Consider the following 19,636-nt stretch of genomic DNA (forward strand, 5'->3'; position numbering starts at 1 on the left):
TCAGTTGAGTTAATTTTTCACTGTATATATCTTCCAAAAGAAGAGTCTTTGTTAAAATTAGGAAATAGTCAGTGAAGTATTGATATGGTATCAGGAAGAATGTGTGTCTTGTAGTATAAGATGAAAAATGAGGTACTGTCTGTGAGAATATTTCCCTTTTCTTCTGATTTTGTCTGAGGTAGTACCTCTTAAGGTAGTATAAAGCTGTTATAGTTAGAAGTGGCTGTAGATGGGTCACTGCAATGTGCATATCTGATTTCTCCCCAGTTAGCAACCTCCCTAAAATCATGTTCTGACAACATGTGCAAGCTATGATCCATTTTATTTATCTTTGGGTACGTTTCAGGAGGTGAGCGAGACAGCCTGAAAATTCTTTCTACAGTGAAGTTTGTTCCTAGGTAGTTCAGGTAAGCCAGGTTTCTGATACCACAGAAGAAGATCCAGGTGATCCATATACACTTTATGTATACAGATCCTGTTCCATATTCTTTCTTGATATGTCTGTAGCATGCTGTCAGTAGAGTTATACCAACAGTGCATATATCCCCTATCTAATGTTTAAAGAAGAAAACATATCCACTCTTTATTGTTTTGATTTCTCATACAGTGTGGGAATTGACTTTCTTGAGAGAAATTACAAAGGGAGATGAAAAAAAACCCAACTCTTGTGGTACATTATAGGCACCATTTTTATTAGGGTGTGACTTGAATTATAAATCTATTAACAGAACAAATGAATAAATGAGAGAAGCTGAATGATAAAAGATTTCAGTAATAGTCCATCCACCGTCTGCTTCCACTCTAAGCAGTCCTGGAGAGCATGAGATAAAGCCATAGGTTCCTCTAATACAGCTGTTTCCTTAATTGTTCTCTATTTTAAACAGAGCAAATTTGTATCTGGACAGACTTCTGTTATCATAAAATTCTGTTATTAATAATAACTAGAAAATTGAAATCCTCCAATTTTGCCATCACTTGAGTGGCAGAGCAAACTAACTGCAAAGCACTATGTTAAAAATTGATTATTTGCTGTTGGGAATAAAAAAAAAGGCCTGTTTTTTTTTGTTTCATTTCACTTCTTGCCTTTTGAAAAAAAGCAGAATTTATTTAGCAAAGCAAAAATATAACTCCAGTATCACAAGCTGAGAAGCACGCAGTGGCAGCATTCGGTGATCACCATTCCTAGTATCATACCTTCTTGACTCATTCTTGCCCATTTCACTGTCAGGTTTCAGAATCCCAACAACAAACATTCACAGAATCATCTAGGTTGGAAAGGACCCTGGAGATCACCTAGTCCAACTGTTCTCCTAGCACAGTTCCCACCTACAGCACATCCTTAAGCTCTAAATCGACCCTACACTTGAACACCTCCAGGGATGGGGACTCCACCACCTCCCTGGGCAGCTCATTCCAACGCCTAACAACCCGTTTGGAAAGAAATGCTTCCTAATAACTAGTCTGAACTTTCCCTGGCGCAACTTGAGGCCATTCCCTCTTGTCCTGTCGCTTTCTACTAGGCTAAAGAGGCTCAAACCCATCTCTCTGCAGCTTCCTTTCAGGTAGCTGTAGAGGGCGATGAGGTCTCCCCTCAGCCTCCTCTTCTCCAGACTAAACACCCCCAGTTCCCTCAGCCGCTCCCCGTACGACCTGTGCTCCAGACACTGCACCAGCTTCGTTGCCCTTCTCTGGACACGCTCGAGTCATTCAATGTCCTTTTTGTAGTGAGGGGCCCAAAACTGAACACAGGAATCGAGGTGCAGCCTCACCAGTGCCGAGTACAGGGGTCAGATCCCTTCCCTGTCCCTGCTGGCCACGCTATTGCTGACACAAGCCAGGATGCCATTGGCCTTCTTGGCCCCCTGGGCACACTGCTGGCTCCTGTTCAGTTGGCTGTCAATCAACCTCCCCAAGTCCCTCTCTGACTGGCAGCTCTCCAGCCACTCCTCCCCAAGCCTGTAGCGCTGCTGGGGGTTGTTGTGGCCCAAGGGCAGCCCCCGGCATTTGGCCTTATGGAAACTCCTCCAGTTGGCCTCAGCCCATGGCTCCAGCCTGTCCAGGTCTCTCTGCAGAGCCTCCCTACCCTCGAGCAGATCAACACTCCCACCCAACCAGGGGTCATCTGCAAACTGACTGAGGGTGCACTCGATCCCCTCGTCTGGATCATCAACAAAGATGTTAAACAGGAGTGGCCCCAAAACCGAGCCCTGGGGGACACCACTTGTGACCAGCCGCCAACGGGATTTAACTCCGTTCACCACAACTCTTTGGGCCCGGCCATCCAGCCACTTTTCTACCCAGCAAAGTGTGCGATTGTCCAAACCTCAAGCAGCCCTTTTTGCCAGGAGAATGCTGTGGGAAACGGTGTCAAAAACCTTGCTAAAGTCAAGGTAAATTACATCCATAGCCTTTCCCTCATCCAATAAGCAGGTCGTCCTGTCATATAAGGAGATCAGGTTTGTCAGGCAGGACCTGCCTTTCATAAACCCATGCTGACTGGGCCTGAGCATCTGGTTGTTCCTCATGTGTTGCATGATTGTGTTTAGGATGAGCTGCTCCATCAGCTTCCCAGGCACCAAAGTCAAGCTGACAGGCCTGTAATTTCCCGGATCATCCTTCCGACCCTTCCTATAGATGGGCATCACAGTGGCCAATTTCCAATCATTTGGGACCTCCCCAGTCAGCCAGGACTGCTCATAAATGATAGAAAGTGGCCTGGCGAGCACCCCAGCCAGCTCCTTCAGCACCCTCGGGTGTATCCCATCTGGTCCCATAGACTTGTGTGTGTCTATGTGATGCAGCAGGTCACTGACTGTCTCCTGGATTGCAGGGGGGTCATTCTCCCAGTCTGTCTTCTGGCTGTGGAGGCTGGATTTCATCAGTACAACTAACCTTGTCATTAAAGACTGAGGCAAAGAAGGCATTAAGCACCTCAGCCTTTTCCTCATCACTGGTTACCAAATTTCCTCCTTCATCTAGCAGGGGATGGAGGCTTTCCGTGGTCTTTCATTTGCTACTGACATACTTACAGAAACTTGTTATCCTTGATTGCAGAGGCCAAACTAATTTCCAGCTGGGCTTTAGCCCTTCTGAATTCCACCCTGCATAGCCTCACAGCCTCTTTGTAATCTCTGTGTGTGGCTAGCCCCTTCTTCCAAAGGCTGTAAACTCTCCTTTTCTCCCTGAGTTTCAGCCAAAGCTCCCTGTTCAGCCAGGGTGGTCTTCTCTGGCGTTGGCTTCTCTGAGAGCACCTGGGGACCGCCTGCTCCTGTGCCATTAACACTTCCTTCTTAAAGAGCGCCCAGCCTTCCTGGGCCCCTGTACCCTTCAGGAGAGTCTCCCAGGGGATCCTGACAAGCAGGTGCCTAAACAAGACAAAGTCAGACCTTTGGAAGTCCAGGATGTCAGTCCTGCCTAGTTCTCTCCTGACCTCTCTAAGAATAGAGAACTCTATTTAATTTCATGATCTCTGTGCCCTAGTCGGCCTCCAACCTCCACATCATCCACCAGTCCTTCTCTCTTCACAAAGAGGAGATCCAGCAGGGCACCTTCTCTGGTCGGTTCCCTCACCAGCTGTGTCAGGAAGTTCTCCCACACATTCCAGGAATCTCCGGAACTGGTCTTGTTCTGCCATGTTGTATTTCCAGCAGATGTCTGGGAAGTTCATGTCACCCCCAAGAACAAGGGCAAGCAATTGTGAGATTTCTCCTAAGTGGCTATAGAGTATCTCATCCACCTCTCTGTCCTGGTTGGGTGGCCTGTAGTAGACTCCTACTACTACATCTGCCCTGTTGGCCTTCCCCCTGATTCTAATGCAGACACTCCACCCTGTCTTCACTACACCTGTGCTCGAAGCAATCATAACAGTCCCTAACATACAGCACCACCCCACCACCTCTCCTTCCCTGTCTGTCCCTCCTAAAGAGCTTGTAGCCATCAGTTGGCACACTCCAGTCATGGGAGACATCCCACCATGTTTCTGTAATAGCCACGACATCATAATTTTCCTGTTTCATCACCGCTTCAAGCTCCTCCTGTTTGTTACCCATGCTGTGTGCATTGGTATACATGCACTTTAGATGGGCCGATGTTTTCCCCACTTCCCCCTTCAAATCTAGTTTAAAGCTCTCTCAATGAGCCCAACTAACTCCTGCCCCCAAATCCTCTTTCCCTTCTGGGACAGGTGCATCCTATCTAATGCCAATTAAGAGAAACAAGGTTTATACAGGCTTTTTGACTCTCAGTTCCCACACCCCAGTGGGATCCTATTTGTAGGATAAAAATGGGTAAAACTGTTACCTTTTTTTCATTTGGGTAGTCTGGAAAGAGCAAGTGAGTGATATATACAGTAGATATTTCTCATACACATACCTCTGGAACCATTCATTATTAATTTTTTAAAATTACCTTAGTTGCAAACATAGGCCACTTCAATAAATTTTAATACCGTTAATGTAATGGTAACCCAAATATATTATAAAAGTAAATGTCAAATTAACTCTATTTACTTGTATTAAACTTATAATTTCATTTAAAAAACAGGTTAATGAATAAGATTCAGTTTCTCTGAAGCACTGCTGATTTACATGACTTTTACCCCTTTTTTCATTTATTATTAATGGTGTTCCATATCAGCTATTCCATTATTCCTGGTGTCAGTCAAAAAGCCTAAAACTACTAAGGTTACTCCATTAACTCCCTTTTAGTCTTCTCAAATCTTATTAATATTCCAAGTGCTATTAAGAAGCTGTACCATTTGTTGAGATAACTTCTTCCCAGATCTTTTGGATGCAGATTACATAGATCTGTTGATTAAAAATTTCTAGCTTTAGTAACTCTCATTTAACATTCCCTTTGGATATTTTCATATGAGCATATTTTAATATGAGTTTCTGTTTGATATTTAGGGAAAATATTTCACATCTCTATTTTTTATAATATTATTTTTCCTGCCACATTTCTGGAGTCATGTGCCCTAATTTTTTTTGCTCCATTGTCCATTTCCCCCACTTCTTTATGTCCTTGATGCAGCAGAGGTCTTGTGGAGAAACAGCATTATAATAATAATTAAAGACTTCTTCAGAATGCATATGCACAGGAGGCTGAATTGAGGTTGCACAAGCCATGTCAATTCTTACATATCACAGCTCTAATGTACTTTCCTTTACAACCTTATCATCCCTCTAAGAGGTTTTTAGTATATAATTAAGATAATTGCTCCCCATCATATGCTCCTCTGGGTAACATCTCTGATAACATCCTTAACAATGAAATGTTATTCTTAAAAATACTCTGTCATTTCTGAAGTTAAAGCACATGGGAATGACCATTACCATGTGGCCAGTTCATTACCAGAATACATGCAGGTCTCTACCCATCCAGTATGTTCCAGTAAATATGTTTACATTGTTAAAGTAATTCCACTTTCCAAAGGACTAGCTAACATTTTCTCTGAGAAGTAGGAGGAAAAGGCTGCTGCTTGACATATGTTAAACATTTTCTGATGATTCATTACTTTTTATTATTCTTCATTAAATTACAGTTAAAAAAAAAAAAAAAAAAAAAAAGAGAGTTTGGGGCAATTTTTGCAAATAAGTGCTCCTTAAAGTGCATGCATTCTGACCAACACTCAGTTTCACCCATCCCGGTGTGATTACCGTCTAGAATGATCATATTATACACTTGACTGCATGCTGTCAGACAACCCTCCTTTTCCAAATCAAGACAATAATTCAAAGGAATATAATTAGTTTGAGGTCTTTTGCATTTTAAAACCCAAATGCAAATAATATTTAGCAGGATTTGAGTTTTTCTTTGTTAAATGACTATTGCATCATCCTTTGCAAGTACTTTTGAGTCAGGGAAGGAATATGCATAGACCATATACAACATATTCCATTCTAGTAAGTAATCCTGTTCTTCAAAATGCTGCTGAGATTGTTTTATAATTGAGCAGATGTGGTAGTACCTTTTATAAGTGGCAGTAGGAGTAGTATTGCTATAAAACACATTGAATTGCTAATATTAGTATCAATAGTAAAACTTCATCTCGCCATAAATTTGTTTACATGCTACATGCATCTAGTAAGCTTGTATAATGGGTATAGCACTGCATGGGGATCTTCAGTACGCATTTAGATAATGTTATACGTCTCCTGGTGCACCTGTGAATTTTCTACAAACCTTAAATTGAATTTTCTACAAACTTTTCTGGGTGAATCTTACTCCATATTAGAAGTTGGGGAGAACCAGTTGTCTTGACTTCACACTTCTTATTCTATTACACTCAAGGCTTTGCCTATTGTGCTATTTTGCATTAAGATGAACTGAGTCCTAAAACTTGAGAGACCCAGTGCTAAAAAGTTATTGCTTCACTTGACTTATATCTATAATGCAATAAAGTTCAAGTACTATAAAAAAAGCTAAGCTGGTTTTCAGAAACACTGGAAATGCAATATAGATATATGTCTGAACTCAGATGTCTTTTGTGGAAGATGAATTTCTCCACTTTGGTCTCTCAATTTCAGATGATAAAGCTGCTCAACTCTGAATGATTAATCATGAAACACTGCAATATACGTATCTTAGGATCATCTAGACGTTCTCAGCTGTTGTAGAAAGTTATGACATTAATAATGCTCCTGATCTCTCCTGATCCTCGTGTTATTTTTCAGGCTTTTTTTACATTTTGTATTAAAGGTTGCAGGTTTGATACATTTTATTACGGAGTGTTTTGTGACTTGCTGTAGATGGTGAATATATTTGTAGTCTACAGGTACCTTGTAGCACGATTGTTATTAGGTGGATGCCTGCACTGTAGGTATTAGATTTGATGACTTGGGAAATCCCTTCTATTTCTATGTCCCATATCAGAGCACTTCTCTGGGATGTGAGAGATCAAGCTGAGAACCTAAGTACCAGGCTATATATGAGTGGCTACATCTGTATCATGGGATGTGAGAATGCTATTCAGTGCTGAGCCCGTGTTTCACATCCTATCTGCATCCCAGCTCCATGTCAGACCAAGAAATATGAACTCAATCCCTGCCCCGCTCTGTCAGATAAGGTTGAGCTCCAGCAGGACCCAAGAACTGAATGATGGAAAACATCAGCTTTGTGGAACACTTGCCTTACAGTCTTTGTCTTTTTCTTCCCATTAGTCTTTCTTGCAAATACACACCAGGACTTCCATCCTGCTCCAGAAAACGATACATTTCCCCAAGAAAATCAGTTTGGATTAATCAGTTTTTATCTGGTGAAAATTATTTGTCAGAAGATTCATGAGCAGCTATACACTGCATTCATATGTCAGCTTGGTGGCTCTGCTGACAGATACTGAAGTCTCTGGATTATAGCTCTGCCTGCTTCCCCCTTCCTCCTTTCCATCATTTCTCTCTGTAGGGATCATCTACTGCCACACAGTTACTGTGCTTTTTCAAGTATTGTAGTGAAGAGTCACTGGCTTTTGAAAGCAATTAGAAACCTTGCACTCTTTTCTACAGTTATAGTAGACCTAGCATAGCAACAACTGCCCCCTCTACTCACTGCCAAACAAACCAAAAATGTTTTGCTGGCCCTTCTGACTGATAATCTTTAGGAGGATTTTTTTTAGTCCTTGACTGCATCAAAACTGGGCTATGCTTTTAGCTTATATCATACAATCAACTGAATATGCATATTAATAATTTTATTTCAGCATTGACTAGAATCAGATCTGAAATACTGTGTTTTAGGATAAAATATCATACCCTATTTCTACTATCTTTACTTCTCCAGTAAGTAACAACTTAAATGTGACAATTTTGTGAAAAATTTAAGTTGTTGTATATAATTTTTCAATACCTTTAATTGTGTTCTATTGGGAAATCACTTTTTCATGTGAATATGATGTTTCCTGAGGGTTTTTTAAAAATAAACTTTTCTACTAACTTGAGTACATTTTGAAAGCAAAAATCTTGGCATAGCTTGCTAAATTTTGTTAAAATCAAAATATTTGTGAAAATACTAAGCAATTACTAATATAAACCATTTTTGTACATAATGAACAGATTTATTTGTTTTGTTCGGTGTCAGAGATGATTAAAAAATTGAAAAACATTGATTCCTAGTGAAGGTAATCAGTGTTGCATTCTGTAAAAAAAAAAAGGTAAAGATTTCCCCTCCTGTTCTATTTTAAGTTAAATAAAAGCCATTCATTTACTTCCATTTTCTCTGCTTCTGTCTCCCTTTCTGCATCTGCTAGTCCTGATGGCAGTATGTAGCTTGCTGCCAAAAAGTTTCCTTCTATGTTATTTTACAGAGATTTCCTTTTTTTCTTTTCATACCGTTTTTGTTTTTGTGCGACCTCAAAAGGAAATCTGAAGAGTGCAAGAGATGTAGGATTTTGCTATATATCAAAACAGGATGGGAATGAGTTTGTATTGCCAATCCACAAGTGTACACATGAAGCATATCTTTACTTGCAGCTCATGATAGAATAATCTTCTACAGCAACGGGATATCAAACTAGTCTTTTCCTTTTCTTCTGATATGCCTTCAAATACTACAGATTTGGAAGCACCCATATGAAAGAATATTTTCACACTCAGTTGCTTTATCGTTTTCAGAAAGAAGGAAAAGTCTTCAGAAGGACCATTTCATATTTTTTGCTCCAGGGCAGGGTGTATTATTTTTTGTATAGCACAATATATCATTGTATGCAGTAGTATCTGTTCTGGATGGGGGTACTAAAACCAGCTTAGTAAAAATATTCTTCCGACTCCAGCTACAGCTGTTCATTTTTTCCTTCAGATATCATTCCCTCCCTGCTGGAAGATACTTAAATAATATAGCACAAATAAAACCAGCTTCTTACCAGTAGTGCTAGGATTGAAACTAAATTTTTTTTCTTCAGAAACATTTCCATTATTTTGACACTTATTTCTGTCTTACATTATTATGAAAAAAAATCAAAACTTTCTGTGAATATTGTGTAAGTAAAATTTGCCAAAAATTTTGTTTTCTGATTATAGAAGTTCTCTTTCAGGCTTATTCTCATCCAGCTTGTAATAACTTCAACAAGGATTTGCCACTGATAAATTTAGTGTTAAATGCCTTGTGAAGCCATTGCAAACAAAAAGCAATATATTTATAAATTGCTTGTCCAGCTTCTAGATATCAGCCTGATAAACACCCTGTGCGATCATTTGTGACTCATATTCTAATGGAATAATGAATCTGCGATAGGAAATCGTTAGTGTTAGGAATTCTGGCAGTAAGAGTGACAAGAATTCTGTGAATCCTGCCTTTTCTTTTGGCTAAATACTTACCTGTTTTCCAGTGTAATTTGATTGTAATTCTTTGTTGTAGTTTAAGAATTGAAGTTAAGGAATACTGAATAGTTTTAAGCCATGTTTTTTACCATAAATCTTGCCCCAAAAAGCATACTTAGTAGTCTTCTGGTATTAGTGGTTGGATAGGATCAACTACTTCGTTTCTGCCCCACTATGTTGGAATATTCCTTCTTCTCTGAATATACTGATTTGGCTCTATGTCAAACAAATGAGTCGAAGTTGCATGGTCTAGAAGTTGTGATTTATTCATTTACTATCAATAGCAAATACAAACAATGGTACCCCTTCAATATATGTAAAGTTTTGTGCTATCTTTATCATTCCATTATATAGCTGACTGCAGTTCTCAAAATTTCCAAGGGTCTATCCAAATTCCGTACCTGTGGTCTCTATAAGAAATGTAGTAGGTTGCATTAGTGGGAATACTTAATGGGAAGAATTTTAAGAAATCTGCAGATCTAGGCTGTGGATCTTAGAGAACCTAAAACTAAAACAAGAAGAGAAAACCACTGCACACTGTGATAGTAACTAAATTTAATATGCTGTGTATAGAAGATTCTAAACGTTCAGAGCAGGAATTATGTAAATCCTGCTCTGTCAGTCAGAAGGTAAGCTTACTAATACGTAAATATATAATGCTGTTATAATATATAATTTCATCTAAATTGCAGCAGAGATAAATTAATGCAGGAGTATTAGTAAAAAGGATAAAATTTGAGTATTTTTCAGAATAAAATGCTAAGTATAAATAAAAATATGTAAAAGTAATATATGGCACAATTGTTTGGCATGTTAATTACAAAAAAGATAATCTGGAAATTAAAAAATACGGTCAAGTGTTTGGGGTTTTTTAGTTACTAAAAACTATAATGCTGTAGTGCCACAGATTAGTTGTTAATGATTGAAAACTGGATTGTGATATTCCAAAATTAGCCTCAGTAACTTTTTCAAATCATTTGGACATTATCAAGGCAAAATATTGGGCTAGATAAGTGGTCCATTCTGGTACAGATACTTCCATATTGCTTTCAGAATGAACAGCAAAGATTTTTAAAATTCCCTGAATTCTGACTTGTCTTGGATTAGTAGTACAAACTATCTGCTAGACAAATTCTTAATGCTTAATGAGTATACTGTTACACTGGATAAAATAGACATATTTAGTTTGGAACAAAATACTTTCTTCTATGTAAATATATATTAAATACAAAAATATACGTTTTCAGAGTGAGAGTTGAGCTCTATGAAGTCGCTCAAAAATTTAGATACTTTAAATAAGAATAACTGGAGATTGAAACATTTTAAAACATCGTTTCTAGCTCTCTGGCTTTAAAATATTTTGGTTAGCCTTTTGACTTCAGTGTTCTGATAAAAAGCTTTATTAACTAATTGATTCTTCAGAAGAACTGAAGCTCATGAAAATATAATTTTGTCCATAAATTAAATTTAATTGCAACTAAAGATAGATGCATATTGAAAGGTTTATCTTCAAGACTACTTTATTTATTGAGTTTGATCCCTGAGGAGTATGGCTATAATCAGTATTACTGAAATTATTTGAGAGCACTTGCTCTCATCACTCTTCAGTTTATATTCTGAGATAATTTGAAAATGTAGCCTAATTCACTAATCATCTATTGCATTTGCAATAGTAGAATACTTTCTCTGCACACCACAGTTTAGTTTTTCTCTTTGGACAATAGAAAAATCCTTATGGAATAGTAAGTCGTGCATATGATACTATTCAGTGGCCTCACACTGGTGAGTTAAATTTAAAAATAAGCAGAAGCATCCCCAATATTTATCATTCTTTTTTTGAGGACCTCTTTTTACAGGACTGCTAGGAGTTCAATTTTTTAGTGAATGACTGAAATAAACAAAAATATTTTGGCACCTGTAACTATACCTGTGCTTTTCATTGAACTTCCAGAAGCATGATGTACATGCTGAGACAAGGGAAGTGTAGAAATCTATGAAATATCTGTCTAGGCAAGTGCAGTCATTTCACTACAAACCTTTTAAACATGGAAAAGCCACGAAAAAAAAACCATTAAAAAAAAAAAAAGTATATGGCAACTGTATAGCATTGTTTTTGAATGCTCAATTAGACATCAACAGCTTGCAAAGGCAGTCTCAAAAGGTTACTCAGGAAATGGTGAAAATCACCCATCATCTCTCATTAGTACTTAATGAGAGACATTTTTCCAGACAGTTGCCTGGTATTACAAGGGTTATGGAAGCTTGAAGTAGCTCCAAAGTCTATTTGTGCAGGTGGGTGATTAAAGGAGATAAAAAATTGATACTAGTCATACACAAGTCTTGTGGATGATACAGAAACAACTAAGCAGACCCCCCGCTGCCACTGGAATGCACTTCACTGGTAATTAAACACAACCCTGATATAGCTGCCACATCCAAGCCTGGGCCAGTTATAGCTTAAGTGCTTTCAACAAGGCAGTTGCAGATATATATTTACAATCTTACTCAGAACAATGGTTATTCAGGTTTAAGTGTGGGAAACAAAAGAGCAAGTTCAAACAGTTTAGTCCAGCTGTTCTCTCTGTGTACCCAGTGTAGCTACCTACTGATTCTATTATTCAGTATTCCATCTGCTCTTTTGAAATGTCTCTTGTAATGTTTGTTCCCTGAAATCCTGAAATACGTGTTTGTCCTTATCTGTAGTTCCTATATTTATGCCATGTTGAATAGTCATGTAGGAGAGCATTGATCTGGGGATTTAGTCACATTAAAACAAATTTAAAGCTGAAACCTATATGGAAAATTGCCTAGTCCCTCAATTGGGAGCCTACTATGTAACATGAATGATTTTGTTATCTACCTGACAAAATAGGAGATGTTCTAATTTTTTCCTGGATTTCTGTATGAACTGCAGCCTGTCTTAATTTACTGTATGCAATTGCTGTGAATCTTTGCAATGGGTCCACCACTTACAGGAGACATCACATTTTTATCACACATGCTATCCAAAAATTCTTATACATAGCAGCTCTGTATCAAATCAAGGCAATTCCTACTATTTTGTGACTACTCTGCTCAGTTTTGGGCCTTCGTTAGTTTCTTCCTAGTTGTTGGCTTAGGCTCCTGCCTTGTAAATTTACTGCTGATGGAATCCAGCAGCCTAGACTGACCCATGATGAATGAACTGAGCCTAGGTAGTGCTGTTTCCGTACAAAATGTTCAGATATATTGTTTTAAGACTTGCCCTGAAATCTGTCTATGGGTATGTTTAAGTATAATGGGGTGATTCTCCTTGCTTTGCCTTAGAAAGGGCTAATTGTGTTTTAATGAGTCCTCTGTAAACTTCAGGAAGATCACTGTCCCCACGTTCTCTTTGCCATAAGGAATAGGATTCACATGATTCTTCATGTGGGCCTGGGTTTCTCACTTTTAGATAAAGCTCAGCAACAGTAGGAAAGATTCCCTGAGGCATAATCTGGTCAAGTTTCTTGATCTTCTCAGCATGAGGATATCAACATATCCCTGACAAAACTTTCATGTCTTTGATTATCCCTGGAATCAGAAAATACTGGTTTATTTATCACTCCAGTGTGGTTGTAAGTGGCAACTCTTCTTTCATTCCAGTTATGAAGCTTTTTAAATGACTAGATTATCATTCCTCCATTATTGAAGAGCACTAAAATCTAGTCCATATGACTAGGGACCTACTTTAATCTGTTCATTTCTTAAACAGTCAATGAAACTAGCCCTTCTGGTGGCTCTGACCTCTATGAGGAGATGTATGTAAATTCATTCACTGGTGACTGATCCTCCAGAAATAGTACTATTTCCAAATTATCTTCTTTTATACTCTTCCAAGGTTTATATGTAGTTACAATTGATTTCTATCCGAGACGGATGATTAGCATTGCCATGTTCTTTTCAGAGCTTTGTGCCTCCATATAACACATTTGATGTTAAGAGAACATATAACAAAGGCATTCCAAGATTTTTTTCTAAAGACAGATCCAAAACCATAGAAAATGCCAAACTGAATAACTGTTTCTCTAGTAGTTTTCTAATAGTCTAGCAAATTGAGTCTGCTATAACTGACCGAATTTATGTCTGTCTTGATACCACACTAAAAAGCACTTTGTTCCCAGACAGCATCAAGCCATCTGGAGCTTTATTCACATTTTTGACTTATCCTGATGCTGGGGTGTCCAAAACAGATGCAGGGTTTGGGCCAACCTTCACATAGTTTGAAACATTGCATGAAATCTTCAACACTGAGCACAGCTTGGGGAATAAAAAGAACTTGTTGAAGTAGTTGGTTATATAAATATGCAGGTGTGTATATATATATATATATATTCATGCATACATATATATGTACCCATTCATTTTCCTCCCTTCTTTTTCTTTCTCCTGAAGTTGCAGTACAAATCCATCCAGGCCTTGAGGTTATAGTATAAAGCTCTACAAAGTCATAATGATTAGGCTTTGTGCTTTTAAGTATTTTGTTCATGTCTAGTATTATATTGTCAGAGATTTTAGAATTTATTATATGTATTATATGTATTTATACACATCATTAGATGTGTAGCATATAATCCTGTTCTAGATTATTACTGGTCTATATCTCTAAAGTTAAATATACATTTCTTCTGTTCTTATAGCAAATTATAAATCTGAGCACGTAATATTTAAGTGATTCCACAAATAATTGGAGTGTGGAAATAAAATAGGCTGAGTATACACTTACATTTTGGTTCAGAGCACTGGGTGTGAATTTGAAATAAATCACTGATCCCAGTTACTGTTCATTGCTTCAGTCACAGTATGGTTTTGAAGCACAGAAACTAGACTCCGTTTTGATCTGAAGCTCCATTTCAGGTGGGCACCAAAAGTATAGGGTCCTTCTGGAAGCTATAAGGTACGTGTATGGTGGGGATGTTTGGTAGAATAAATAAGATGCTATGTAGTGCTAAAAATTCGAATCCATGTATATTCTAAATGGAGTGTCATGAGGATCAACTGCTTTGATCTGCTGATCCATTACCATTACACTAAATTGTAGAAATAACTGATGCAATAGCTAATACAGTCATAACCGTAGATTTTGAAAAGGAAGCTAGCATGTTTCCGTAATGAAAGTGGAAAACTACATATTAGCTGTGTGTTCCATTGTGAAGATTTATTTCTGAGGTGGCATCTAATTATAACTATATTTCTGGAATATGGGCTGACTTTTGGCTTTTGATATTTTGCTTGCTGAGATGTGGTAGGAAGTGTTCTGGTTGGTATACTTGGTATCTGCCTGATAGTTAATATTGTGACATTATATACATATAGTGCCTTTGCTTTGAGTACATTATGAGGAAAACTATCTATTAGAAAAGTTCCAGTGAGCAGTTTGTCCTCACAGTACATGGATAGTAGGATGAAAATTTTGATGAAACATTTGTTGAACTGTGGTGATTTAGTCTATTACTATCCATAAAGGCATTTTTCTCTATGCAGTGTACCACATGAAAGAAGTCCACTAACTGACTACTGATGTCACACAGCACAATAGAAGGCAAAGTTCCCAGTGCGTGATTTTTTTTGTCGTTTCAGTTAAACAGTTAACATTTTTATGGTTTTGTCTGACATCTTAGGAGAAAATAGCCGTAAAAGAATGCCATAGTATGCTCTTAGAATATACTAAAAGAAGACAATATTAACTTCCATTTTGGTCTCCCCAGACTCAAATCTGAGAGACTCTTCAAAGTGTAAAGCAGTCACCACATCCATGAATACCAAGAGCTCCTTGCATTCCCCTCTTTTGCTGACTTCCTGATATCCTGTATACCTCAGAAAAAAATTACTATAATTTTTTACTGTGATGGTAGAAATAAATTATCATTTTCACAAAGATCTTTTGAAAATAATGATTACTGTTTTTAAGAGTGTGAGCTGGGATTCATCCCTCATGATTTTATGACCTTGATTCAGTTGCCCATATATAGCTGCCTGTTGACGTTTGAAATGCTTTTGGGTGTCCCAAGCTGATGTTTTAGAAGGGCAGTGAAATTCCATAGTTCCTGCAGGCCTCTTGCAGAAACCTTGAATTTCCTTAGACCACTGAGATGGCGCTAGTTAACAATGCTTTGGCAGGTGAATCTTGCTGTATTTGTCTACAATAGAAGTGTCTGAGCTAGCTATCTAAACTTTCTTTAAAGCTAATGCATACCTTAGTAAAATTAATGAAGCTTAGGGCTTGTTCCTCTGACCTAATATTTCTTCAGGATAATATATCTAAACATAGAATAAATTCTAATTAATACTGTTTTAATGGGGTTTCGTTGACTTAAAGAGGAGTTTAGCTTGCTCACTAGAACGTAGTTGTATTTAGAGAAATCTCACCTTGCAAGTCTGAAGAACAGTTTCTGAACCACTCATGACTGAGAACAAAGTGCCATTTCTTTGGATAGCAATTTGGTTACTAGCATAGAAAGGCAGAAGTTTAACTTGAGGCCCTGAAATTTTATTCCAAAACTCAGTCTTATTAGATAGACATATATTACACACTACATAATGTAGTTTTCATTTTATTCAGAAATCCTTTTTGTTCTAAAAGACTGCATTGCAAATGAATTGCTGAGTACTTGAAATGTCAGTGGTAGTAGACCCAACTTTTCTTCCTACAAAAGGATGTTATGATGTTAATTCTTTCATAATATTTTTTGTCAGACATGAGGTTAGTGTACATGCATAGTTAAACATTTTTATGAACAAGATAAGTATACTTACATTAATTAGACTTCAGTAATATTGAACTGAATAATACATAAAACTGAACGCTGAACAAAAAGCATCTTTTTTTTGCAGTTGTATTATATATGACAATGTGGTAAAAAATATATTTTGTGGTAAAAAAATATATTTTGTGAGGTGTTTATCTTGCTGCTTCCTTCCTTTCTTAATGTTCTCATAAAAATGTGATGTAAAAAAATATATTTCCAATATGAAATGACTTAAGAACTTACATTCATAAATTTTAAAACAAAAATTATGTTAATTAATTCTTATTCAGTGTTATTCAATTTCATCATTTTTCTGTAAGAATGTATAAAATAACTGTTGGTGAAATATGGAATAACTGGAATAGACCAGTAAATAGCTAATCTAGATTTCTGGATTTGGTGGAATTTTTTCAATATTAAGAGGTTTCAGTGTAACTGAAATCTGAAAACTGAAAACTGAAATATATCACCTGTCTGTAATCAAATGGTGTAATTCTAATTTAAATAATGCTAGAGTGGCTTGAGGGTAAAATATTTTTCAATAGTGGTGGGAACAACCTGACCTTCAACTTCCAAGCAGTGGTGACATAATTTGTAATTACAGTCTTTTGATACATAGGGAGGAGATGAATATGCACAGGCAAGTTGTGTGAAGCACTAGTGTGACTATTGTAAATACTGAGTCTGCTTCTAAAATGAATATTTAAAAAATTGGGACAAAAAGGCAAATAGAATTTTAAGAAGCAGTAAGATTTGGAAATTAAGAATAAAATGTTGAAACCTGTCTAATCCTGTGAGAAATTTTTTAATTGCTATCTTTTTTCCTATGTCCATGAGATAGTGGTAAATGTGATCATGATGGCATTGTAACACCTTCTCTCCTTTAAAACCTTGTATGCTGAGCCAATAATCAAACAACAAGCAAAGCAAATTAGTAAGATTTGTCAGCATGTAAATCAGCATAGCTATTTTTATAGTCCACACTAGACGAGTCCAGTTAATCCAAAATCTGAGTCTATCTAACCTCTTAAAAAATTATTTTGGTTATTCTGGACATAGAAAACATAACATAATATATTTACTTTATCCTATCCTATTCAATTTCCTTTGCCCTGAAACAAAGAAAATGAAGGACGGAAAGTACTCAGTATTCAAAAATCAGAATAAACTCCAATTGTATAATCCTCATGAAAGTTTCTCATGTATGATGGAAGCAAGAAAGAATATTGTTAGATCATGCTGCATTCAGTAATTTTTAGCTGCCAGATGATCCTTGGGGCCTGGCATTATCTGGGTTGCACAGAAACATCTCTTAGCTTATTGCAACTCGAGCCAGGAACTAGAAGAGAATGACAGCCATAAATACTTCCCTGTTGGCCCCATCTATAGCACCTATCAGAAACTCAGTATGAGAGCTAGTCTTTCCTAGATAAATTTGCTAGGCTCTCAAGTTTCCAAGTCCTTTTTGCCATGAAATATTCCCCTGAAACTTAGAGTATTACCATTATGGTTATGTAATGTAGAGCTTTTGGCCTCCTGCTAAGTCATTCTGGTGCTTGATTACCATCACAGCTGGGAAGCTGTGCCTTATTTCATAGTCCTCTCTATCCTCTGAACTGATTTTCACTAGCTTTTCTTTACATTGTTGAAACAGTGTTAGGAACATTTAGAGAAGGTAAGAACAATATTTTAAATCCCTTTAATGGTCCTTCACAGTGGCATAAAATGGTAACAGCATCACAAAATATGTCGAAACAGCAGTTTCCTATGTACCTGCAAGTATGTAGATAATTTTAAGGCACCTGTAGGTTATCTAGCTGAGCTACTGCTAGAAAGGTAGCTACTGCAGTGCAAAGCTCTATGGAGGATGCAAATTTCATCTGGGAAGCTGAGTATATTTTCATGTATTTAATCCTTGCTGATTGAGTACGTTGTTCACGGTGTCCAGGAAAGTTATCACTGATGGTTACTAGCATGTGCTAAATTGACTGTGTGTCTATATAACTTGTTGAACTGGGTCATATGTGTTAGGATTTTCCAGGATGAGATATGAGTTGCATTATAAAACTCCCAAGTCACCCTTGTTATAATGATAGTACTTGGATTTACAATTGGTAATTCAGGATAGCAAAAGTAAAATATTTGTGTTTGGTTTGTGCCTCATTTTATTAGGTATTAAGAGAGTGCTGAATTCTGCCTTAGCACAGAATGTATGTATGAGCTGACAAAATAAGTGTAGATATGCAGTACATTCCTTACCAAATACATTTAAATTATGACAGGTTTTGTAAGTTGAAAAAGTGTTCTGAGTAGCGTTCTGTTTTCAAAATTATTTTTTTATTTTAAAATGTATGAAGTATTTGTAAGTTCACATAAATGCTATTTTTATTCACAGATAGTGCACCTCAGGTAGCAGTTACCACACCAGGATCTGGTAACCATAGAAACAGCTCTACAGGCCCAACACCTGACTGCTCTCCTCCATCACCAGACACTGCACTTAAAAATATAGTGAAAGTTATACGTCCTCAGGTAGGTGATCACCATAAGCATCCTCTTATTAGTTGTATTTTTCATTTTAAAAGCAGGCTATGATACATGTATTCTAAGAATATTTTATCACTATAAACATATGAATAGGTCAAAGATAGATAAACAGAAAACAAAATATTTGTTGTATTTAGGACGCAATCTTGATAGCAGGAGAAGACTGGATATTTTATGAATGAGCCCAACAATGTACAGAGAGATATCAGTACATTTTTCTTACAGCACTAATGATGAATGAAGTCTTCATGTAATATTTTGTATTGTTATGTAATATTAGTTTTCTTCCAAGTTTATGTTCTGTTTCTATCCCTGTTACTTTTTCAGGTTTTCTTTCTTCTTTCTGCATCTCCATTTACATGGTTCTGTAATATTTCATACCTTCTTTAGTTTAATTTCTCATATAGTATTGCTTCTTGACTTCCATCCTTCCTAACTGCATGTGTTTCTAATAGTGTTTGGTAAACATGATGCTTAATGCGTGGAAAACTTGAGTGCCCCTTGTAATTTTTTTAAGGAATACAGCCTTTTAAAATAAACGCTTCAAAATAAATAGATCTTAGGACTTGGTTCAGTAGTATAGAGGTAATCCACATAAAGGAGGTTTTTTTAGAGCCACAGGACCATATGATAACATAGGTCAGAAGAAATCTCAGGGGATTATCTAGTTCCCTGCTTAAAAAAGCATGACATAAAGTGTGTCAAAGCTAACTGTGACAACTACATGATGAATTGACTAACTGTGCAACTTCTTTGGTGTGAACCAAAAGAACTTTTATTCCTCTCCTACCAATTATTCGGTTCAAATGCAGCCATCTGTCCTTCATTGCTGAGCTGATCTCTGCAACTGAGCCATTTTGATTCTAGTAGATGCAGGCTTTGCATCATCAGTATGTTGCTGGCATTTGTTTTACTTGAGAAGTAAACTGAGGGATATGTGGTACTTTGGTAAGAATTATATACGACAGATTGTTTGGTGCCACACAAGTGAGAGTACAGTGATGGAGGTAG

The 19,636-nt window shown here is 37.1% G+C and overlaps 1 protein-coding gene across 1 annotated transcript in view; it reads left to right on the top strand.

The window, feature by feature from the left end:
* Positions 1-19,636, top strand: part of ANKS1B (ankyrin repeat and sterile alpha motif domain containing 1B) — a 467,048-nt gene that overhangs the window by 150,839 nt on the left and 296,573 nt on the right. The window contains exon 11 of the mRNA XM_074902674.1: positions 18,474-18,610. Coding sequence (XP_074758775.1) covers positions 18,474-18,610 — 137 coding nt within the window. The remainder of the gene's footprint in view (positions 1-18,473; positions 18,611-19,636) is intronic.

Source organism: Athene noctua, chromosome 3 (assembly GCF_965140245.1).
Source record: "Athene noctua chromosome 3, bAthNoc1.hap1.1, whole genome shotgun sequence".
Classification (NCBI taxonomy): domain Eukaryota; kingdom Metazoa; phylum Chordata; class Aves; order Strigiformes; family Strigidae; genus Athene; species Athene noctua.